At 41.0% G+C, this 26,086-nt stretch overlaps 1 protein-coding gene across 14 annotated transcripts in view; it reads right to left on the bottom strand.

Moving 5' to 3' along the window:
* Positions 1-26,086, bottom strand: part of grip2b (glutamate receptor interacting protein 2b) — a 217,787-nt gene that overhangs the window by 53,581 nt on the left and 138,120 nt on the right. For 2 of the 14 annotated variants that reach the window (XM_070549520.1, XM_070549521.1), the window contains exon 1: positions 25,393-26,054. The exons of 10 other annotated variants lie outside the window; for them this stretch is intronic. In XM_070549520.1, coding sequence (XP_070405621.1) covers positions 25,393-25,438 — 46 coding nt within the window. In that variant the 5' untranslated portion in view covers positions 25,439-26,054. Of the gene's footprint in view, positions 1-9,039; positions 9,246-25,392; positions 26,055-26,086 lie in introns of those variants that run through there. 2 more of the 14 variants (XM_070549513.1, XM_070549518.1) reach the window with 1 other exon arrangement.

Genomic DNA, 26,086 nt, shown 5'->3' with positions numbered 1-26,086 from the left:
CTTAACTATGAATTTTCAAGCCATATTCAAGTCATCTGTCCAACTTCTATTTAATGACAATGATAATAAATAAATTCAACAAATGAAGCTTCTTAAAGCTTCATTCATTTTCTCAAACAAGCAGAAAATACAGCTGAGATTGATTATGAACAAAGAGCTGCTGCATTTAGCAGTACAAGCTCACACCCAGAACGAAGAATGATTTCTGAATTTTGTCCATGTCGGGCCACTTTTGTGCTAAAATATCAAATATGCTCAAGTCATCATCAAGTCAACATATGCAAGTCGATTCAAGTCGCAAGTAATTGGCGTTCAAGTCCAAGTAAAGTTGTAAGTCTTTATTGATTTTATCAAGTCAAGTCAGAAGTAATTAAAATAATGACTCTAGTCTGACTCGAATCCAAGTCATGTGACTTGAGTCCACACCTCTGCTAATTACCAAAGGAAAGCAGGACTGTGATGGCACAGGCTTTTAGTACACTTGACATCCCAAGCTGCAAGGACAAGTAAGTAAGTAAGTAAAAGTTTATTTACATAACGCCTTTCTCAGATATAAATCACAAAGCGCTGTACAACATGATAAAGATCAGGGCAAATACCTCTAACCAATAAAAACATAGGTAAATGTGATTTTAAGTATAATATTGTTTGGTATCAAAGGTCAAGACAAGTATTTCAGGTAAGAGTTGGAATTTTTATAGTCAGAAAAATCAGCTTTTGATTTGGATCCTACTAGACCTGCAGGATCCCAATCCCAATTACTCAACTGCACATTTTACTGCTTCATATCATATGAAAAACGGATACTTCATGTTATTATTATGTTATGTTATACTATTTAGGAGATTACCAGCAAAGCATGTTGGTTCTGGCCACAGTAGGCCTAGCCAATCACTTATCAGTTTATCTAATTACAGCACGGAAGATGGAAGGTGGTGATCAACTTAAACTTTCATTCACTTCAAGATGTTTAGACTCTTAATGCCAGATGTGTGACATGTGATGCTGAACACATCAGAGCAGGGAGTCTTATTTAACTCTAACAGGGAAAAGCTTTTGTCAAAACATCCTCTGGATCTATCTGTCACAGCTGGTGACTGACTAGCATATTGTCTGATGTATCCTAAACACGAAGCTGATGAAATCTAACAAGTAGGTGGAATAATCCTTCTTGACTCCCTCAAGGTCCAGAAACAAGAGTAATCTCAAGCCTTCTCCCACACAGTCATGCTGACATGCATATGTTTAAAGGTATTCCACTTTCTACCTCAAGGTTACCAGAAACCTATTAGACAGACAATGGAGCAGACAGACTGACACGGCTCCAGGATGTCAAAAACAAAGTGACAAAATAAAAACAATTTTGCACACACAAAACACAAAAGGCGATTGTTTATGTATGAGTTTATCCTGACAGCTTCTTTTTTTTTCTTTTTTTTACCGTGTCCTGTCTGGCTGTGAAGCAAACATAATTGATGTCTGAATGCTGGTGACAAGCCTTACAGATTTACTCTCAGGTGGAACATCAAAGCGTCTGCTTTTAATGTCACGCCTGACACTTAAAACTTTATTGTTATTGTTGTTGAATGCTTTGTAATTCCGACCAGACATGGAGACAGAGGTGAAAGAGAAAGGAAAAGACAAAAGGTGGGGAGAGAGGGTGGAAGGGGTGGGGGTTCCACAAAAATAAACAATAATGAACAAGAGTCTGCTTCTAGACCTGCAGAAAGAGACAAGAAAAAAAGCAAAAAAAAAGGGACACAACAACAATACAACAAGATCAAGCTATCACTGCGTCAACTTGATGAAGAAATATATAGTCAACATTGTTTAACTGAACAGTCACACGATAATAAATCACAGTGCATTAAATGCCCACAATAGTCTTAAGACCTGTGTTGAACATGCCCAAGTCCATACTTATGAGAGCACCATGTGACCACCTGTGTGTGTACACACGCTTGTTTATGTAAAGTTTCTCTATAGGAGCGTCCAATAGAGAGTGTGAGGGGCCACAGATCTGCCCTCCAAAGATGCGTGGGAGACGGGGGGAGCTCCAAGTCCCAGAGATCCAGGCGCTGCCCCAGAACACAGGAACCCCAAGGAGACTGCAACCAGAAAGGCCCCGCCCCCCCTTGAGAGGCACAGAGGATCGCCCCGGGCGGCCACAACCAGCAGCCGGCAGAGTCCTGGGAGATATCAGCGGCAAGCCCTCAGGCCCGCCCGCAGCCTCCCACCCCCTAGCCGGCCGAGCCCGGGACCCGGCGACCCAAGACCCAGGGGCGACCACCCCTGCCGGAGACCCAGCAGAGTCCAGGGACCCAGACCCCACCAGGCCGCCACCGGGATTGATCAGGCAGATGCCAAAAATCTTAAACCCCCTGACCCGGGAGCCACGAAAACTCAGGCAGACCAAGGCACCACACCCCACACCAGGTGTGGCAGGGGGAGGGGGGACGAAGATCTATATCATCAAAAGAAGTCCCAGGAGAGGGGAGGAGTCAAAGGCCCCACCTGACATATACAGTCATACACAAACACAGTCACACACTCCCTCCCTCATGCTCACAAATGCACATACAACCAAAGACTTACAAAAATGCACGCCGGACACCCACTCATGCTCCCCATACACACCCTATTCACTCTGGTCCCGGTACTGCTGCACATGGGGTACAACCATTACCGGTTACCAGGCAGCTTAATTTCACCTAATTATGCAAAGAGAAAAACATAGATTAAGTGCTGCAGCAAAATCAATTTTATAACATTTAAACCTTTATCATTTATCAGATCAACATATGTGAGAAATCAGGATAAACTTCTAGCTGTTTTATAGATGCAGTACCCCTGAAATCTGGAGCCATTAAAATTATCCATCAGGTCCTGGTTAAAGGAGTAATATGTTAGAACAGTGAAATAGTGACAAAACACTCTAACGTCTCAATTGTGTTGGAAGGAAGGTCATACTGAAACAGATTTCTTTCCCGGCCGGCTGGAGGGGCTGTCAGTTTTTCTCCCTTAAAGGTAAAATAGACGGTGAAAATCTAGGATTAGAAAATCCTGACAGATCGATGTCACACTGTCACTTAACATCCATGGACTCACCCATCTTGACTCACGGCGGGGAAGGCTGTTGTTAGTTTAGCGTCTAGGAAACGTCACAGCTAGTAGAAGCTAACTGTTAGCATTAGCAACTCCACTACACAATAAAACTCTTCCAGGCTTGTGTTATTTGTGGAGATAAAACATCAACGTTGTAGAGAAAGCAGAGTCAGTGGTACAGTTGTGTTTCTGTTGGCCAACCAGAAGAGAGAATATCACCAAACCAAATATACCAATATTCCAAATAAATACCAAATATCAGGAAATACTCAAAATCCTGCTTTCTGAAGGTCAGCTCTGATGTGGCATTGTGCTTCTGTGTGTTTCTCATGTGTTTTGTGCTTGGTGATTAATGAGTGAATCATTAGTAGAGGGTAAAAAGGTGGAATCATAGGGGTGAGTCACCTTTTCTGTTGATCCATTTTTCTCTTGTTTCTGTGCTGCCAGGGAGGTGAGCTGTTGTCATTATGTTCCTTTTATTTTTCATGGAGATTAGGGTAAAACTCAGAAAGGGATGTATTGTTTGTTACTTTAAGCGCTGGGTCACCCTGAGTTTGTTTTTCTACACTGGTCTTTGATTCAGTTGCTTCATTTATTTTAGTCTGTAAATAAATGATAATGATAAATGACCCGCACTTGTATAGCACCTCTCAGAGTAAGGACTCCAAAGCGCTTTACACTACAGTGTATCGTTCATCCATTCACACACACACACATTCACACACTGATGGTGATGAGCTACGATGTAGCTACAGCTGCCCTGGGGCATGCTAACAGAAGCGAGGCTGCCAAGCACAGGCACCACCGGTCCCTCTGATCACCACCAGGAGGCAAGGTGGGTTAAGTGTCTTGCCCAAGGACAACAGCAGAATAGTGCAAATAGTACAGCCATTTGTAAATAAATGTTTTGGTTGCATCCTTTGGGCATGTGGTTGTTTTGGTGGCTGTTGAAGGGGGATTACACGCACGCACGCACGCACGCACGCACGCACGCACGCACGCACGCACGCACGCACGCACGCACGCACGCACGCACGCACACACACACACACACACACACACACACACACACACACACACACACACACACACACACACACACACACACACACCACCTGAGTCCTCTAAGCTACTGAATACCAAGGCGTATGATTGCAGCCATTATGATTCTGCAGCCTCTGAAGAAGCGTAATTGCTCGTTGTCTTTGATGGTACCGGCAAACAATTTCAATCTGGTTATCGCTTTCTCCATCCCTTCTCTCTCTCTCTCTCACACACACACACACACACACACACACACACACACACACACACACACACACACACACACACACACACACACACACACACACACACACACACAGCAACTAATCAACAAAGTAAACAGGAAACGCAAACAAAAGATTTGCAGAATAACACACACACAGGTATCTTGATTTAAACGCCCATATTCTGTCACCCACTGGAATTTTTTGCAACGATCTTCATTCACAAAGCAGATAGACTCAACCGTCCTGCCCACACACACAGAACATCAATAGAAGGAACAAGCTGTAATTAGAGCGGTTAATGGCTCATCTGTTGTGGTTAATTGCTGCCTGCATAGATCGGGTATTGGGGGTGGGAAAAGGGAGGAGGATGGAGGATGGAATAAGGGTTTCATCACTGCTTCAGTTCTAATGATCTCATTCTTTGTTTTCCTCTTCATCACCTTTCTTCCTAAGCCTTTGGTTTTGATTAAAACTTTGAAAACTCAAGACTTAAAGTGCATTAAAACCCCAGAAGCTTCATTCCCATGAGCTTTAGATGCAGTCATCACCAGATATTCTATTAGAGAAGAGTCTGGCCATTTTTTTAATTGCAGAACTGCCAGTAGAATAATGTTTTTCAAGAACTTCATAAGTGAGCCATTCTGTTACTTCCATCATCCTAGCCTCTCTGTGGTGGGTTTAGTTCTGCACATCATCTCTAAACGTGAGAGATGGAAACAGGACCCATCAGCTTCTAGAGTAAAATACGTAATCCAAGCTGGAGACTTCCAGAACACAAGTTCGTCTATGAAACAAATCTGCACTAGCCAGCAGGATGCAATAGAGCCAACTTTAAAAAGGCCCAGTTGGTTAGAAAATCCACATCTTGTGTTGAGAAAACAAACAGCAGTGATGGTGATGCGGTACCACGGCCGTTTGCAGACGTTTATACGCAGAGACACAACCTGCTCAACATACAACAGGTGTGAGGAAAACAGAAAGAAGGGAGACATGTAAGAAGAACATTTATTTCAAATTAAAATAAAACGCAAACACTTTTTTTGCGGGGGGGGGGGGGGGTGTTTCTCTGCGCCAACACTCCTGGTTCAATCATTGGATCACATGTTCAGCAGCTCGTCAAGTTCTGCAGGAGTCTGTTAATCAGATACAGGTGTGTTGGAGCTGAGAAACAACTAAAACATGATGGAAGGTGGCCCTCCAGGACATGGATCAGGGCCCTCCTGTTTCATGAGATGGCAGCAAAGGCACCTGAACTTCCGACAACACCAAACAATCCCATTCCAACAAGAAAACTATATTACCAGTGAAAAAACAATGAAGCACTTCTTTGGTGCAAAAACAAAACCAGAACAATGAAACACAAACCAGCTTGGCAGGTGTAGAGCAGAGAAGAAAACATCAAAACTGCTTTGAAGTTGCAGCTTAGCCCCTTTCTGCCACCATGTCTACTCTGCAGATGCAAAATTACATCAGTCACTCCGAGTTCATCGGAGGGGCAGCAAAGGGATACTGAAGGAATGGGGAAATGAGAATGACAGGTGTGTGTAACGAAGACTGCATCGTCAAAAATGAGTCACATGATGTCCCTGTCGCTGTGCTGTGAAGCACCTGCAGTGCTGCTTAATGTGAGACCGTTACCTAAATGACTAAAATTGTAAAGTGGGAGGTGTGCAAAGGGAGAAATGTTTTCTTCTGTGGTTTAAAATCTAATTTTAAACAAGTCAGTTTCTCATGAATGAAAGCATTTCCGATGATCAGATGCATCTTTGTGTTTGGTACATCCCCAGCATGTATGTGATGGCAGGAGAGACCACGTACTGCAGGACTGTGGCGACAAGAAGATTAAGAAAATTGAGCTAGTAGGGGACAGCAGAGAAAGCTGCGTGCTCAGGTGATGATAACATTCAGCACCTTTACCAGCACTAAAGCCGCGTAGTCAGCCCAGTAATGCTTGGAAAAAGAAACCGATCAACCTGAGCAGCCGGCGGGATAAACCTCTCATTTATCGTTCCTGTCCATTTACATGCAGGAATAAACAAGATGTAGAAAAGAGTGAAACATTGTGTTCATTAGGTCATGTAATCATGAACACATTTGTTATAGTGGAAAAAAGCTCATTTTTAAAATTTTCACTGATTTTCTTCACAACTTTTTCATCAGACTTTCCATTCAATCCTCTAAATCACAGCAGAAGTTTGACTAAGTGTGCAGTGACCCTTTCAGAGTGAGCATGTCCACAAAGTAAAAAATGAATCTGGCTCCGATATCCTATCACCGTTATCGGCTTCGTGTCTGAGGCGACTGCAGAGAACGTGGCTCCCACTGAGTTCGTCGCGGTGTGAAATGGAAAATGGGCTCACCTTATTAATATTTCCCTGCTCCATACGGTTAACTTGGCTGCTCTAATGGGCCACGTATCAGGAAGAACTAGGCCTAAAGTACTGCTCGTATCTCATGCAGGATCTTTTGTGCAGATCACGAGTCTCATTGCAAATAATGAGCCTGACAAAAGGCTCCTCTTCTCTCTGGCACCAAAACCATCTAAAATGCTAGAGGTTCATCCAGCAGTTCCCAGGTAAAGACTATTACTGCTTTGAGGCAACACTTTAAGCTCAGCAAGTTTCTCATTTTTAACTTTTTAACAACCTAAAACAATTGTTTTCTTTCTGTTCCCTTCTGAAGTACAAGACATTTCTGATCGCAAACAGCAAAATGAGCATCTTGGACACATAATCTCCATCCATCCATCCATCCATCCATCCATCCATCCATCCATCCATTATCTGAACCCGCTTGTCCATGTAGGGTCACGGGGGGCTGGCGCCTATCTCCAGCGGTCAACGGGCAATCAGGCGGGGTACACCCTGGACAGAGAGCTAGCCCATTGCAGGGCAACACATAATCTGACTAGGTAAATGCTTTTATGAAGTATATACACTGCGATAGACCGGCTCTCTGTCCAGGGTGTACCCCGCTTGATTGCCCATTGACCGCTGGAGATAGGCACCTACCCACAACCCTACGTGGACAAAGTGGGTTCAGACAATGGATGGATGGATGGATGGATGGAGTGAAGTATATACATTCTCACAGGGTCATTCATCGTAACAAGATTGAATTGCCTGTTTCTTTTTCCATACTGCTGGCTTTAAAAACCAAGTTTGCTTGATACCCAACTGCAATAAGTTCTAAAAGTCAAAAGTCACTGTAGAGGACTAAAATCAGTCTCGCTGGTCTTCAGCTGTTAGTGACAAACTTTAAATGGCAAAATAAAGAGAGAACTTTGGCTAAATTGCAAGAAGTAAATTTTCATTAAGGTTAAAATTAGTTTGGAGTAACATCACAATGTGACCAAAAAAACCATGCAATTTTCATAACTAAAGTGCTGTTTATTTCAATTCAACTCAATTCAAAGCTAAACTGTTTTTTCTACAATTTGTGTCTCCAAAGAGCCGGCAACAGCAGCAGCTTAATGGGATAATGGTTCAACTCCTGTTATGCATACATGTCTTATTACTTTGCTTCCAACTCACGCAATAACGTAAAATAAATCATGCTAACTGTGGTGGCATCGGCGAGTCTTAGGTTATTTATAATTGGTCAGGCTGTGGCAGGACTGTGGCATAATCAAGTCTGGTGACCTGAGCTCCAACTCTTATGGACAGAAGCTTCTGGAGTGCTGCATCGCTCCTGTTCATCGTCTCAGCTGGTTCTGTTTACTAAGTGAAACTTACGGCTCTTTCATTTTTAACATAGTTAGCCGACAGTAACCACATGATCATGACACCACCCTCTGTTGCGCCAAGGTGTAATAAATAATCACAAGACCAGCGTTGTAGTAATATTCCAACCAAACGTGGTGGTGCAAATGCCGCAAAATTCCCACAACACCATGCTGGCATGGCGAGATTATAAGACACACCGGTACAATTGGTGTCCTTAAGGCTAGGACGAAGGGCCGGGCATTACTTCATGTTAACATTAATATTAAACAGTTGTTATTACTGTACTTAATTTCATAGTTTAATAATGCTTAATAATGCACTAAGTAATTTTAATTAAATAACCCTTGTTGTAAAGTGTTGCCTAAATTATTTTAAACACACAAAGTATTCATTTAAATGTGCAAAGAGGCTCGCCCACCATCTCCAAAGACAGCTTTGTCCTAAAGACTCTTAATATTTCCACCTTTAAGAGATTTATTAACAACAAGGTCAATAGCGTTGCTGCAAAGGCTGCACACACTTGGTTATAATCTCCCAATTTTTTTTAGGATTACCATAGCACACTATGTGTTTGCACCAACAACCCACTGTGCAAAGACCTAGTTTGGTTGTCCTACAAACGTGGTCTGGACCGACAGACTCAATATAGACATGATCTGCACATCCATGCAACGTTGACTGTTTGCAGGGAATGTTATGTAAAAAATAAAAGTAAGCAAGTGAATATGCAGTTAAATATTCCAAAATGCTAAATATTTCCATTTTAGTGGTTCAGGAAAGCATAAAAATGGTGCAAATCTATGAACAGCATCACCTGGAGCTTATTAGCGACACGGCATGAGCATCTAAACAAGAAGAAGCCACAAAGCACTGATCCAAGAGTTCTACAAATCCTGACACCCGAAAACAAAAATCTTCCTCCTGGACTTTAAACTCACCTACACCGTTTGCCCCAACGTCTCTTCTCAGCCCACAAAACATGACCGCAGACATTGACTTTTTCCTCTCAGAGTAACATCCACAGCAGAGTAAAGAGAGGCAGGCACTGACGGATAAGAGGAGGACAGAGAGAGAAAGAGACAGCGGGAGAGATGTGGACTGCCGAGCGCTCGGGGAATACAGCAGAGATGATAAGAGATGACTGGCGCTTACGTTACAACCACACAACCCCCAGGAGGGAGAGAGGGAGCGAGAGAGGTGCCTTGAAGAGAGAAAGTGTGCAGTAAAATGAAAAAAAGAGATGCATGTGGGAGAATGAGCAACAGAGATTAAATAAGTAGGATTAAACAGTCAAGTTTATTTATAAACCTCTTCAAAACAGCTGCTGCTCACCAAAGTGACACAAAGCAGGCAAGATTTACCTAAAATAGCATTCGCCAATGAAGTAAACCTGATAGACTAATTTAGGAAAAATATATTTGAAATAAATTAGATTTTAAAACATACTGAGACACTATGGAGCATGCAGGGGCAGTTTCATGGTTAGGATGGCAACAACTCAGCAGTCAGGGGAGGTCTGTGTTCTGGAGGGTAGAAGAAGGTTCTAGGAGGTCGGACAGATTAAAAACTACGAGATGCAATATGAAGTCTGTCATGTTAAAGAAATGTTTTATTTGTGGAGACACTTTTTTTTGATAAATGCCTGTTTTAGCTTCATTTAGGCATTTATCTTTTTCAAACGCCTCACTTGTGAACTGGTTATTTTTTGACACAATGTGAGGTCACGTTTGAAGCTCAGTCCCAGATTTTTTTACTTTTGACAACTGAAATAAACATCCTGTTAACAAGATTTGGTTTTTCTTCCCTGATAAAGGTAAATAAATTATATATAAAAAAATCCCTGAGAGGTAGGAAGAGGAAACACAATAATTCACTCAGTTAGAAATGAATGTGTGACCTTTTTCCTGTTTCCCTTTAGGGCTCCAGTTCCTTTTCTGAATGTAAAAACATTTGTTATGACCTAAAAGGTGTTACTGAATGAACGATACACGTTCTGTCTTCTGGGACCCCGCGTCCCTTAAATAGAACTTTGGATTCTTACTTCATTATATTTTAGTTTGCTCAGCTCAGGTTATAGTTTTTCTTTTCTTTTTTTTTTTAATATTTTGGGCAGGAAATAAACATCTGTATCTGTATCAATACTAAATATTTAAAAATGAAGCTGGTGTTTTAATTTCCACAAGGTCAAACAAACCTCAGCTCACAGCAGGATAACGTGATTAGGTTCTCTCTCTCTCTCTCTCTCTCTGTCTCTCTCTCTCTGTCTGTCTGTCTGTCTGTGTGTGTGTGTGTGTGTGTGTGTGTGTGTGTGTGTGTGTGTGTGTGTGTGTGTAACCCACTGCTCTGCACTGCACTGCCCTAACCCATAATACAGAGATGGAGCAAGTAGAAGAAGCAAAATTGTTGGGGGTAATTGTGGATTATAGATTGCCATGGATTGGTCAAATAAATGGTCTTGCAGAAACTTTGAAGAAGCATGGCCACAATCAATTATTGTTGTAAATTTATTCCTCGGTTGCTGATAAAAACTTTAGTTCAAACATTAGTACTGTCTCATTTAGATTATGCATCAGTTATTTGGTCTAATACAAGTGAATTGAATTTATATAAGTTACAAGTGGCACAAAATAAAGTTGCAGGAATTGTTCTGGGTTGTATTTGCAGAACAAATTTAAGTGTGATGCATGATAGGTTGGCCTGGTTAACAGTGAAATGTAGACTAAAGTATTCACTGATAACATTTATATGAAATCTAATAACTACAAAAATACCTATAATAATTTATGACAAGTTATTATTTTTTTCAATCATGATTACATGACGAGACAGACAAGCAAAATAAGGTGCACACTACCAAGCTACAGAACAAATCAAATGCAAAGAGTGGTTTATTACAGAGCCATGGTTGCATGGAATGCCATACCAGGATTTTTGTTATTAGAGAATAACAGAAGATGTTTTCAAAAGAAGTTAAAGCTTTTTTTGTTTAAACATAACATTTTGCACAATGAATTGCAATTGTGACTGAGATAACAGCTTCTATAGTTTTTGTTTGTTATGGAAGTGATGTGATGTGAGTTTTAATTCTTGGATATGTTTATTCCTCTGTGTAAACTTTCTGTATTTACGTATTTCTATTACTGTTCACATGAACACTGAAGTGTGTGGTAACTTATTTTTACATCATTACTTCAATTGATCTAGTATGATTTGTGGAGCTTCTAGGGTTTGTTGTTGTCAGTGTGTGTGTGTGTGTGTGTGGGGGGGGGGGGGGGGGTGTAAAATATTTGTAATGAAAATGGAAGAGACTTCAGGAAGAATAGCTCTACACTATGGTGGGAGCTAGTGAGGTTCTCAATAAATAAAAAAATAAATAGCTGGAAGCCTAATCTGTCTGTTGGCTGGGTGAAGATGGAGACTAAAAAACCTGATTACTCTCACTCGTCATCTCCCTCGTGGCCAGTTCACCATGAAGGATGTCTGCCCTGCACAGCCTGACCTAAATTCATCCCTATTCATTCAATCTCACATCTTTACAACAGCTGAGGTTCTGATTCCGGTTACTTAGTCTTGTCCAGCCATAACAGCCACTGTTAGAAAGGAATCAGAGTGGTCCAGACTCAAGTTCAACACCAAGAATTTAGTTAGTTTTGCTTCTCTTACTGGACCTTTTCACCAGATGCATAAGCATCTTTTAATGTCTGCATAGGGGCACGCAGCAATTAGCTGCCATTAAAGTGGATGTGAGCATTTCCATCTGCCACAAGGCGTTATGTTTGAAAGCATCTCAGAAGGCAAAAAGTGTCCCAGTGTAGGCTTCGAGTGTATTTCCAGTGTGCTTCCAGAACCCATCAACCTCAGCAGATCAGATGGGGTCAGACAAAAAGTCAATTATAAAAGCAGTGTAAAACATCTGGAAACTTTCAAAATAAAAGTCATGTGCACATTTCCATTTGCCTAGTAAAATAAAGAATGTAACATGCAACAGAAAATAAACCACAGACATTTTTGGATGCATGCCGCCATCTTTATTTCTGCATGTTATCATGCAAGATACCAAAATCACGTGTGGTCTTGCAATTCTCCAGCGATCTGCTTTCCTGGGTTTTCTTTTCTGATTTGTGACGAGAGTATTGCAGTTGAAATGATTTAGATGTGAATCAACACAGCTGGTCAGTGGACTTGTTGATGTATTCATAAAGTCTACAAAAAAACGAAGCTGTGATCACTCCGATACCTTTTTTTTTTTTTTTTTTAGAACAGCTGAGGTGTGATGGGTAGCAGGTGAAACTGACACGGCAGGATAACCCTGTCCATTTTTGACCCGATTTTCTGCTGGATTATAATAATGGCTTCCAAAATAATCTGGTCAGATATTCTTGCCGTGTGTTGTGTGTTGAGATACTTTACTCAGTTCAGAAGGATGTTGGGTTGCTCTGATCATAAATCAGACTTTCAGCACGTCGGATTGTCTGTGTCTGATTTTGAGGACAAACGAGTGGGCTGCCTGAAGAGTGTGAGGTGCCCCAAACGGAGAAAAAAAGATGCAAAAAAGTGCCGATGAGGTGAGAAATAAAAAATGTGTGTGAGAAGGTGGCTTTGGGATCAGAGCAGAAACGCTGTGCAGGGTTTCCTCAAATTAAATTTAACTTAAAGGAGGGAAGACATATAAGCAGGTGCTTTAAAGGCTTAGTAGGTAGTCAGGAAAATTAGTCACATCTGTTCACTCCTCCAGACACACACACACACACACACACACACACACACACACACACACACACACACACACACACACACGCACACGCATACACACACACACACACACACACACACACACACAAACACACACACACACACACACACACACACACACACACACACACACACACACACACACACACACACACACACACACACACACACACACGCCCAATAGGAAGCTGGTTGAGATCTGCATCAGTGAAAGACAAGGGCAGGCAGAGCAACTGCCCGACCACACAGACAGTCAGATCTCTGATGTGCATCACACACTTTAACACAAGTCTTCACTGAAATTAAACTTCTGTCAAAACTGATAATGATTAAAAATGCAATTATAACATTTATGTGAAGGGGAATATTTGTTTGCAGATGACTGAAGTATTTGTCCTCTCCTGTCTTTGTTTTCTTATTTTTAACTCAAAATTTTAATCTTTCATCTGTTTATGAAAATTTATAATTTGATGACTTTATTTTTTCTGATGCTAATCTATTTATGATTTTATGACTTTGTTTTATTTTTGTTTAGATCTATGTGAATCACTTTGTGATTCTATGTCTGTGATAAGTGCTATATAAATACAATTTACTTAATTACCTACTTACTTCATCAGAACCCAGTCTGTGTGCTTCAGCATCTCTGCAAACAGTAACATCTCAAATATATCATCATATTTTCAGTGTGTAAAGCAACAAATCGTAGACAATTATGTTCTAAGTGATTTGAACTCTGACTGCCCTTGGTGCAGATTCATGCTTAATGACCATAGACTCCACCTCCATTTGTTGTTGTTGTGCAAAAGCGCTGCCATGTTGTGTTTTTGGAGACAAAGTCTGAGCTTTCAGGATGTGGGACTGGATGTCCTGCCTCCTCACATCCACACACTCATGCTGTTTTTAAGTATGAAGCTGCAAATTTAGCTAATCATATGAGAACAAATTTGACCTGAACATGCATTAAGAGCTATTTGGATGAAGAGTTGTCAACCACTGCAACAATCAGAGCTATACTTTTATTTTCCAGCAGTTAGGATGGAAGTTTGCTCTTGGGATTTGCAGTGAGGTGCTACCAGGTGCTTCTGTTGGATCCTCTAAATAAGCTAAAACTTGAGAAGGTAAAAACATGCAATAATAATTTAAGTTACATTTTTAGAGGGAAATACCTGTGCTGCAATTAGCCAACCAAAGCCAAATAACTGGCAGAATGCCCTGAGTCTACATATGAAGTAGTCGCCCGACTTTTCCTGCATACTTATTTCAGGAGGTCTCCTGTTACTTGGAGGAGAAACTCAACAGGTCACTTCAGACATGTGACCAGCGAGGATGACCGAATTTCATTTCTGTTTGAAATGTGTCACAAGTTACAACACCTGAGATGAGAGTACAGGAGCTTTGCTCTCCTCATGGGTAAGGCAGTGTAGGGAGTTTGTGTTTGACGTCCAGCATGTGACACACACGTCAGTTTAAAGATGGATCCGTGCTGAACTGTTCGAATTCTATTGTTTTTATGTAAAAAGGACACAAACAACAGGAACAGTCGGAGTGGGAGGAGCTTTACAGTTAAGTACCTCTGCAGCATGAAAACACATCACCATGAGAAGCTAAAACAGCTTTTTTTAAGGATGTGCAAAACCAATCTACATGTCCTGGATAAGTTGATCCATTATAGATCACTCTTTGGGAATCAGACTATTCCCGAGTCTGAGATTACCATTCAGCAGATTTTGGAGGGAAATGTATCAGTTTCAGGAAGTGTCTTTTAAAAAGTGCTCTTTAGTGACGGCTTTGATCATCAGATGTCTCAGTTGTTCCACTTTAACTTCTCTTTATTGGATTTTTGTCTCCTATTGGGCATTTTAAAGTCCCCGTTCCTCTCTGAGTATATATTTCCTCCCGCTGAGCAGTTTCTCTCTGTCTAATGGCATCTCACGCTGCGGGACACAAATGAGGACAGATGGAGACTAGAACACTGTCTCAGAGCAACACAAAAGACAAAAAAGGGATGCAGAAAATGAAGGAAAACAAACAAAAACTAACATTTTAATGTCTTTTCAGCTGACTCCAAGTCAGTTTCACAGCTAAGAGACAACAGGACAGATGCATTGTGGGTTAATGATGCAACATTCAAACACATCACTGTTGACATCCAGAACATTTAACACCAATTCATCTTTAGGTTGTTGAGATTAAAACCCGAACCTGTTGTTAGTGAAGTTTACTCTGAACCCGATCAGATCCACAGCAGGAACCAGTTCACAAAATCTAACCGAAGCACGATAAGAGTCGTCTCAAGGGAAATCGCAAAGTAAACATCCAGTTAGTTCTTATGTAAGGAAACTTTGCATCGAGTCACTGACTAGTGTCAGAGTCTTTACAGCAATCCTCATACTAAGCAAGCATGCAGCAACAGTGGAGAGGAAAACTCCCTTTTAACAGGAAAAAACCTACAGAGGATCCTGGCTCAGTATGCAGCCATCCACCATGACTCACTTAGATTTTCGGTTTGTTAAATGAAAATATATCATGTTTATATTGCTCATTTGTAAATGTATCAAATTGTTTCCATGAAGTCAAACATTAAATTTGAAATTAAATCTCATATTTAGGTTTTTGTTCTTATGTGTGAATGTTACAAATTAGGTTTGGGTCTTTTGCTGCAATAACTGTATTAAAAAACTATTAGATACACTATTATCCATCTATATATCTATTATCTATTATATATATATATATATATATATACATATATATATATATATATATATATATATATATATATATATATATATATATATATATATATATATATATATATATATATATATATATATACTCAGTTGTGGTCAGAAGTTTACATACACTTGTAAAAAATATAATATAATGGCTCTACTGAGTGTCCCGTTATTTCAAAAACTCTGATTTTTCTCTGATAGAGTGATTGGAACAGATACTTCTTTGTCACAAAAAACATTCATGAAGTTTGGTTCTTTAATGTCTTTATTATGGGTTAACAGAGAAAAGTGATCACATTTGCTGGGTCACAAATATACATACAGCAACATGAACTAACAATTTTGGTGACTTAGAAACGTGTCAGTGAACTGAGCTTCATAGCATGGCCTCTTAACTTCTTGTGAGTGATTATGAGTGACTACAGCGGGTGACTTCTCTTAGGCCAGGTAAATAGGGCTCATTGGATACAAACGCCCACAAACGCTACAATGGAAAAGTCAAAGGAGCTCAGCATGGATCTGAAATAGCGAATTATTGACTTGAACAAGTCAGGAAAGTCACTTGGGGCCATTTCAAAGAAGCTGCAGGTCCCAAGAGCAACAGTGCAAACAATTGTTTGTAAGTATAAGGTGCATGGCACTGTTTCATCACTGCCAAGATCAGGAAGAAAACGCAAGCTATCACCTGCTGCTGAGAGAAAATTGGTCAGGAGGGTAAAGAGTGAACCAAGAATCACCAAAAAGCAGATCTGCCAAGAATTAGAAGCTGCTGGAACACAGGTGTCATTGTCCACAGTCAAACGTGTTTTGCATCTCCATGGACTGAGAGGCTGCCGTGCAAGAAGGAAGCCCTTGCTCCAAAAGCGGCACCTTAAGGCTCGACTGAAGTTTGCTGCTGATCACATGGACAAAGATAAGACCTTCTGGAGGAAAGTTCTGTGGTCAGACGAAACAAAAATAAAGCTTTTTGGCCACAATGTCCAGCAATATGTTTGGAGGAGAAAAGGTGAGGCCTTTAACCCCAAGAACACCATGCCTACAGTCAAACATGGTGGTGGGAATATTATGCTGTGGGGCTGTTTTGCTGCCAATGGAACTGGTGCTTTACAGAGAGTAAATGGGATAATGAAGAAGGAGGATTACCTTCACATTCTTCAACATAACCTAAAATCATCAGCACGAAGGTTGGGTCTTGGGCGCAGTTGGGTGATCCAACAGGACAATGACCCCAAACACACATCAAAAGTGGTAAAGGAATGGCTAAATCAGGCTAGAATAAGGGTTTTAGAATGGCCTTCCCAAAGTCCTGACTTAAACCCCATTGAAAACATGTGGACAGTGCTGAAGAAACAAGTCCATGTCAGAAAGCCATCTAATTTAACTGAACTTCACCAATTCTGTCAAGAGGAGTGGTCAAAGATTCAACCAGAAGCTTGCCAGAAGCTTCTGGATGGCTACCAAAAGCGCCTAATTGAAGTGAAAATGGCTAAGGGACATGTAACCAAATATTAGCACTGCTGTATGTATATTTGTGACCCAGCAAATGTGATCACTTTTCTCTGTTAACCCATAATAAAGACATTAAAGAACCAAACTTCATGAATGTTTTTTGTGACAAAGAAGTATCTGTTCCAATCACTCTATCAGAGAAAAATCAGAGTTTTAGAAATAACGGGACACTCAATAGAGCCATTATGTTATATTTTTTACAAGTGTATGTAAACTTCTGACCACAACTGTATATGTCCTGTGGGGGACGCTCCAGGAGTATGGGGTGGGTGGCTTTCTGTTAAGGGCCATTTAGTCCCTTTACCAGAGGAGCGTGAGTTTGGTTCGCATAGCTGGTAGTAAGTCGGACCTGTTCCTGATGAGGGTTGGACTCCGCCAGGGCTGCCCTTTGTCACCGGTTCTGTTCATTACCTTTATGGACAGAATTTCTAGGCGCAGCCGTGGTGTGGAGTGTGTCGAGTTTGGTGGCAGGAGAATCTCGTCTCTGCTTTTTGCGGATGATGTGGTCCTCCTAGCTTCATCCAGCTCTGACCTTCAGCTCTTGCTGGGTAGGTTCGCGGCCGAGTGTGAAGCGGCTGGGATGAGGATCAGCACCTCCAAATCTGAGACCATGGTTCTTGACCGGAAAAGGGTGGCTTGCCAACTCCGGGTCGGGGGAGAGGTCCTACCTCAAGTGGAGGAGTTTAAGTATCTCGGGGTCTTGTTCACGAGTGAGGGTAGGAGGGATCGGGAGATCGACAGGCGGATTGGTTTGGCATCTGCAGTGATGCGGACGCTGAGCCGATCTGTCATGGTGAAGAGGGAGCTGAGCCAGAAAGCCAGGCTCTCAATTTACCGGTCGATCTACGTCCCAATCCTCACCTATGGTCATGAGCTTTGGGTAATGACCGAAAGAACGAGATCACGGATACAAGTGGCCAAAATGAGTTTCCTCCGTAGGGTGGCCGGGCTCAGCCTTAGAGATAGGGTGAGGAGCTCAGACATTTGGGAGGGACTCAGAGTAGAACCGCTGCTCCGGATCGAAAGGAGACAGTTGAGGTGGTTTGGGCATCTGGTCAGGATGCCTCCTGGACGCCTCCCCGGGGAGGTGTTTTGGGCATGTCCTGGCCCCCGGGTCGACCCAGGACACATTGGAGAGGTTACGTCTCCAATCTGGTCCGGGAACGCCTTGGGGTCCTTCCGGAGGAGCTGGTGGAGAAGGCTGGGGAGAGGACAGTCTGGAGCTCCCTAGTTGGGATTCTGCCCCCGCGACCCGGACCCGGATAAGCGGAGGAAGACGATGATATATATATACATGTAATAGATAGTAGATATACAGATAGATAACAGTGTATATAATAGTTTTTTACATGTATGCATATATATATATATATATATATATATATATATATATATATATATATATATATATATATATACATATATCATGACAACCAAGAACCAATCATAGGAGGGGGATTAAACAGCTGGATGGTCAGTAGATGTATGAAGGTGTGCGAGCGTGCTGAATGGCAGATAGGCCAAGGAGAAAACGAGTCAAATGACTGCAGAGAAACAAAATCAGTTCCAGCCAAAAGGAAAAACTTCAGGACAAAAGGAAGCAAGATGCAGTGAGGACATTACAGTTTTTTGCCATTGCTAAAACGCATTTTTCAAAACTGTACGTTTCTTTCAAAACTGCACACACAAAACCCTAAACATCACACACAAATTGCTAAACCCTGGCATCGCTTTACAAAACAACTCTGCTATCATATCTCGTAACATGTTCACAAAATGGAACACGTGCTTTCATTTGGTAAACACAGCCATATTTTCACATGACACACACATACCATTCATTGAATAAACACAGGTAGCTTTTGGCTGAACACTACCAAGCATGGAAAGAACACTGAAGAGCAAAACTGAAAATACAATTAGAGAAATGGAACACACTGAATCTATTACAATGCTCACTTCTCTCATAGACAAACATTAAATATCCAGAAATTTTGAGACAAAACATTTTATTTTTAACCCCACCCCCTCCCCCCACTCCCATTCAAGCATAATCATCATGCCTCTGGTCTCTGTCTGGCCAGAGGGCCTCGTCAACAACACAGGCGATGTCCTTCTGGTCCAAACAGTGCTGGAAGTACCGCCTCGAGTGCCTCATGAAGCCCTGACAGGCCTCAAAGGCCACATCTCCACAAGCCTCCTCCATGGCTTGAAGCAGTGGGACCTGGCTCTGTGGATTCCTTTCGTACACCTTCCACCTTCTTTCTCTTCCTCCTCTTCTTCTTCTCCATCCTACTCTTTCTCCTCCTCCTCCTCCTCCTTCTCTTTCTCCTCCTCCTCCTCCCCTTCTCCGTCCTCCTCCTTCTCTTTCTCCTCCTCCTCCTCCTCCCAAACACACCCCTCTCCTTCTCTGTTGTCTGTTGTCTCTGTTCTCCATTGCTCATCAAACAAAACAGAGCATCAAGCCTCCTTTCATGCTGCAGTTCCTGATCGCAAATTGCTCGCCAGACAAAGTTTAGAGATTTGAATATTTCTGTGTTGTTGATTGAAGCTTTGAGAATTTATGTGAGAAGCGTGTGTAAACCTGAAAATCGTACGCTGTGTTTTGACAGCAAGATAATGTGAAATCAACATCAGAGTGTAAAAGAGGAAAATCAGAATTCTAATGTGATAAGGAAATCTTAAGTAGTGATAAACTGAGGTAAGCGATTGGGAACAGAAGTAGAGGTTGTGAACGTCGTGCCTCATTTTTGCTTTGTGAGTTTTAGCCATTGAAAAAAACTGTAATAAATACTGATCCATGACCTCCAGGTGACCCTGTAGAATGATACTGCCCAGGTAGTTTTTATATAAAGGGTCCAAATATCAAAGAACTAAATTAAAATAGTGAGAAACTGATTAAGAGATGGAATGAGACGAGGAACAGAGCTACAGAAGAGGTGTAGAGTTCACATCATTTGGCATTTGCAGCCCAGAAGTCGGCCAAGATTGAAATGCAAATGAATCCTAAATCTGTTTTCCACTCTTCCTCTGTGGAATCACGACGCTCCGCAGCACCAGCTTCCCTACCTGTCACTCCGTCTGTAATTCACTCTCTCGTTTCTCCCTCTTTAAAAAATGCTGTTTCTGCTCGTTTCCTTTTCTCCGGGCCCTGCTTGTCGGAGTGGGTGCTTCACACACAGAGCTGAAACCAACCTGCACCACTCAGGTGTCTGAGGGATTGTTTTTCTTCTTCCTCATCTCACCGTAGTGAGAGCTGACCTCTTTACCGTTTCTGTTGTGATAACGATCAAATTATTCTATTCATGCTACAAAACTGCAGTCGTTACTGAAAAGGAATCCCAAACCGAAGATAAAATAAGAGCAGAATTGTTGCATTAATGATGATCCCATAAAACACATTTTAGCTCCAGATTCAGATTTCCATCTCAGCTCGAGTCAAAAAGCCATTTAAAGATCGTTTTTACAAAGCAAAGGTATGAAAAGCTACAAAGCTGTTTGATTTATGTGATGCAGCTTCTGACATCCAGCTGAGATGAAGTCAGATCCACTCAGAAGTTATTCTCATATTTGATGAATGCAAATCTGACCCTTGTACTATAAAGGTGCCATTTTCCACAGAGTCCCGCCATCATTAGCTTCTAGATCTGACTCTGACCCCCCCTCCAGCTCCTCCACCCCCACATGATCTTTTCCTACCCCACGTTGACGTAATGGTGCCACACTACCAAAAATGTGATACTCTGTCTTTGTCCCTCAACCCCTCAAATCTCATTCTCTGTTGGTTTTTATTCCGCAGCAGCGTTGTTTTGTGCTCGCTGACAGCCGACTCAAGCAGCTGAGAGAGGATTTAGAAGCTCTTCTAGAAGACATCAGATCATTATCTGTATGAAACCAGAACAATGCTGGGTGCTCAGATCCTGCTCCAAACAACCTGCCTCTGAATTACTGGTTTCTTTCTTCTTCTGAGAGACTTTTGTCTTTTCTCTCTTCTGCATGCCGCTCTGGTCTCTCTGGGAAGTTTATGACTGTGTTTCTTTTATGTGCACACTCCTCTGGATTCTTTTCACTTGGAACTTTAACCACCTCTACATCAGCTGGGGATTTTTCTGATGGTAATTTGTCAGATTAAACATAGAGATTTACTGAAACATAAATTAATCTGTGGATTTAAGCCTATCTTCAAAGTTAAAACTTACACTCCACGCTGCAGCGTGGATGCTGACGGCAGCAGAGATCCACTCTGGTGGTTCTGATCACACCACTAGCTATTTTAACTGTCAAACATATGATGACATCGTTTAGGAGCTCCATCTGGGCGGGAGCTTGAAAGCTCCTGATGGTGCCCAAGAGAGCTGCGTCCTTGTTGCTATGCAACAGAGTTGTACATTTTTTTTGGGTCTGATGATGATGACTATCATCACTTGGACCAGGATGGTGAACTGTGGCTGGATATCACCTCAGCCAAGCAAACGTAATCTAGAAAATGTGTCAGATGTGCACAATCTGTTCATCGTGCTCATAAAACATAAAATTAAAGAAATTATTCATTCTTTAAGGCACAAATAATAATTTTCTACTTTAAATAGCTTTTTTAAATTGTGTAAATTGATTTAAAATCTAAAACAGGTTCAACAAAGAGGCCATTATTCTCACTAGGGAAACATTTTCCTGGTGCTGCTTTACTTGCATCACATGATTCACACGTTCATCTGTTTCTTTTGATGTTTAGGGCTTCTTCTGTGATTTTGATGGAGGCCTTTTGTTTGTCCTTTAAAATCTTCATTATGTCCTTTTTTTAAATATTAAACGAGGTTATTTTAGCTTCGGACATGAAGGTGTTTCGAATTACCTTTACGTGTTTCGACCATCGTCTGCGGTCTTCTTCAGAAGTGTCCCATGAAACGTGAAGCATGTAAAGGTAATTCAAAACACCTTCATTTCTGAATTTTAATAAAATTCTCGTTTAATAAAAGCCTTTTGTTTGTGTTTGTTTGGTATCAGTTTATTCTTGTTAGGATCGATTTGTAATCTTAGCTTTCTTAGTGTGAACATTTTCAATCCCAGTTTCATAAATTTGCCAAGTTGTAAACAAAGATGAACGCAGAACTTTTCACGTTAAAGTGCAGCTGATCAGTAATAGGAAAAATAAAAATAAATGCATGCAAACAGAAACTCACGCAGGACAGCAGTGGAGTGAGACAGGATGGACACCAGCTGACCAACGGAGGGAGGACAAGTGTGCAGGGTGAGCTCAGACAACTTGAGTCAAACAAAACAATCAGCAAGCAAAGAATTAAAAGTGCTTAGATTAATAAACCAAAAACCAAAACACAAACCGCTGATGCCTTCTCAGAGAGACGTTTCCACGAAGTTTTCCAGATTTCTGACGAAATTGCTGCTGAACTGTCGATGACCCCTGACCTCCGCCTCTCCAGTTTTGAGTTACAGAATCTGAAATAGCATTTTCTCTCACGTCACGTTCCACATCCTTTCATCGTCACTCCAATCTTCCTCTCCCTCCTCTCCCTCCATCTTTTTCTCTGTCTTCAGAAACAACGATGGACATTCTTTTGAAGCATTTTCCAACTTTTTGAGGTCACATGTTTACCCTCAGATTCTGTAAATAAAAGCTGTTTATTGTTTTCTGAGCTATTGTTCAAAGGGCAGTGAGCCGTTCTGGCTTCTTACCTTTGCTGCCTTCAAAGATTTGTTGTTTTTTTCTGCCCGTTTCCCTTTTCAAACATCTTTATTAATTTCGTCCTTCAGTTTCACTTGTAGCTCATTTTCTTCCTCACCTCACCAAGGTTCTGCTTTCTCCTCCTTATTCCCTTCCTCCTTCTTTTTCCACCCCATTCCTCTCTTTCTGTCTCTCCATCTTCCTTGCTCTCCTTCTGCTGGAGGTATAAATATAGGACTCATAATAAAGTACTAATTAATCTCTGGTGACAAAATCAAAGAAAGCACATCTGCATTGCTGAGAGGAGAGATGGAGGGGAGAGGAGGAAAGGAAATGTAAAGAGGAGAAAAAGAAAAAGAGATGAATGTAAGAAAACAGCCAGGAAGACAGAGGCGACTTCGAGATTCAAATTAAAGTTAAAAGATTATTCAGTTTCTTTCAGAAAGTTTGCAAACACATGTCGATTATAAAGCCAGTGCTCTACACAACAATAATTAAGGACTTTTCCCAGATGCAACGCCGTTCATTAAAGATAGATTTGGGTCAGAAGTAGCTAAGGCTGCATTTTTATATTAAATCTGTAAATCTGAAAGGCAATGCTTTGTATCTGCGCTGAGTAGGGAATCTATACCATGTCACATTTCATTCAAAAGAATTATGAATTTGGAGGAATGGAGGAGATGACTGAAGAAAAAATAACAAACAGGAAACAAGACCAAGATGAATGAGGCAAAATAATAATAATAATAATAATAATAATAATAATAATAATAATAATAAACAAACAAACAAAAATATAATAATAAATCACATTACTTCTAAAAATAAACACATGCTGCTGTCTCTCAAAGTTATGTAAGATGCAAAGGTTAAAATGCCCCATTGGAGTTTTTACAGTTCACTTGTTGATTTTTATGCTAGTTGAATCAGACACAAATCCCATATTTCAGAAATATTATTAATCAGAATCAGTCCCAGGTTTGAAAAAGCAAATCCATGCAAAATGGCAAGGTAGGATTAAATTTGAGTTCTCTTGTTATTGTCAACAACAACAAAAAAGCCTTTTTAACCTTTTATACCAGAATGTTTAGGATTTCACTTCTGTAAAGAAAAACAGATAGAAATCATTAAGTTTTGCTGCTGATTTTTGTCTCCACCAGTTCTGTGATTTCACAAGTTAACCTGCAGATCTGGGAGGTCTGACAGAATGAGTGTGTTAGATTACTCTCTCTCTCTCTCTCTCTCTCTCTCTCTCTCTCTCTCTCTCTCTCTCTCTCTCTCTCTCTCTCTCTCTCTCTCTCTCTCTCTCATTCATATATATGTATATACACACACACGCACATCTATATATATATATATATATATATATATATATATATATGTATGTATGTATATATATATGTATATATGTATGTATGTATATATATATATATGTATGTATGTATGTATATATATATATATGTATGTATGTATGTATGTATATATATATATATATATATATATATATATATATATATATATATATATATATATATAATCTAGACAAGTAGACACACAGACAAGACTTGTTTTTAACTGGCCCACTTTGACATGTTGTTATCCTGTTTCTGTATTTCTCCAAACTGAGGTTTTTCAAAGATATATCTGCTACAGGGAACATATTAATCATCCGTAACTTTCCCACACAACCCCACTTAAGAGTAGAACTTAATGGGAGAACCTCCTGAATGCTTTAGAAAGGTAAACATCCATAGTTTTTGCTGTAAACTGGGTTCTACCCTAAAAATAAATGTTTTATTTTATCAATATGTCAGAACGACACAATGCTCTGGTGTCTGTCAGACTTTGATGTGATGAAATGGTGACAGAGAAAACTCAGCAGGATTAGCAACACCAGGAATATGCAACTTTAATTCCGGTTTTCCAGACTGTTATAGTGATCCCAAGGTGGGAAGCAGCGTTCCCTGACAGGCCGATAGAAGGCGTTTTGTCCCCGTTGGCAGCTTCTCTACTGCGTTTCCAGGCTTCACATCAAAGCAACACATCTCCAGACTCATAAATAAATCAGCCTGAGAGGGATAGAGGAATCTGATCGAGTCCCTACCAAAAATAAATAAGTAAATAAATAAAACAACAGGCTGCAAATTATAAACAGCTCCTACAGCAGAGTTAAATCATAGGATCAAAGGTCTCATTAGGGACACAACAAAAAGAATGCAAAAGCACAGCCACCAAGCACAGTTCTGCACCATGAGAGCCAGTCAGGAAAAATGCTCAGTGGTCTCATGGTGTTGCAGCCCACCACATTTAGTCACCTTTTCCTGCACAGAAACAAGGTTTATGTCATATACTATAATGGTGAAACAAACAAACTTCCAAACTGGCAAAATGATATAAGAAAGAAAACAAAAATCCTTCACAAAAAGCTCTAATTAAGCGCTGGCTCTTGCACACAGAAACCAGAAAGATTTGTTTTCTGAGGATTTCAAATGGATCCAACAAGTACAGAAAAGTCCTGACAACCCAAATCTGTCTGCAGTCCCCAGGCACGATCGCGTTGTGAACAGAAAAGGATGTGGAGAAAGTTTAAACAAGGAAGGGTTTCGTTTTACCTTTCTGTAGAAGCCTTCTCTTCAAAATAGCCTGAAGAAAAAGCATTTTCCCCCCGCTGAACGGCCAGACTTGTTGGGTGAACGTCTCCTCGTAGAAGAGCGGAGGAGGAAGACGGAGGCTGAACTTCAGTCGGAGGTTTCTCTCTTCACCACCCCTCCTCCTCTTCCTTCGAAGCCCCACTCAAAGGGACGCCCTCCCTGATGACTCCAGCTGAACGTGTGTGTGTGTGTGTGTGTGTGTGTGTGTGTGTGTGTGTGTGTGTGTGTGTGTGTGTGTGTGTGTTCCGACTCCCCAGAGGAAACAGAAGTAAAACACGTGACGGTAATCGACTTTAATCATTCTGCTTCTGTTCTGACGGAACTGATTCGTGTTTTCAGTCGTTCTCCTCCTCATTTTCTTTATGTGCTAATTTAATTACAGATTTCTCGCGGTCTTTCCCTCTCCTGCTTTCAGATCTTCTGATTATGCAAAATATTGTAGCTCAAAGCCTTCGGGACTTTTATTGGCCTAGTTTTACCCGCTTTTTTTCTCCCCTCCAGTTTTTATGTCTAGTAGGCTTGCAAATGCAGCAGGTCTGCATCTGAGAGGCTAAAATGAAGCGTGCACAACTGAACCTCATCAGATCCTAACTTGTTTTCTTTATTAGTCTCAAGTATTTCCAGGAGGATAAACTTTGCGTCCTTCCAATAAAGC

Source organism: Nothobranchius furzeri, chromosome 3, assembly GCF_043380555.1.
Source record: "Nothobranchius furzeri strain GRZ-AD chromosome 3, NfurGRZ-RIMD1, whole genome shotgun sequence".
NCBI classification, from domain to species: domain Eukaryota; kingdom Metazoa; phylum Chordata; class Actinopteri; order Cyprinodontiformes; family Nothobranchiidae; genus Nothobranchius; species Nothobranchius furzeri.
Note: the sequence above shows the minus strand (reverse complement) of the source record. Positions and strands in the feature narration are given on the sequence as shown.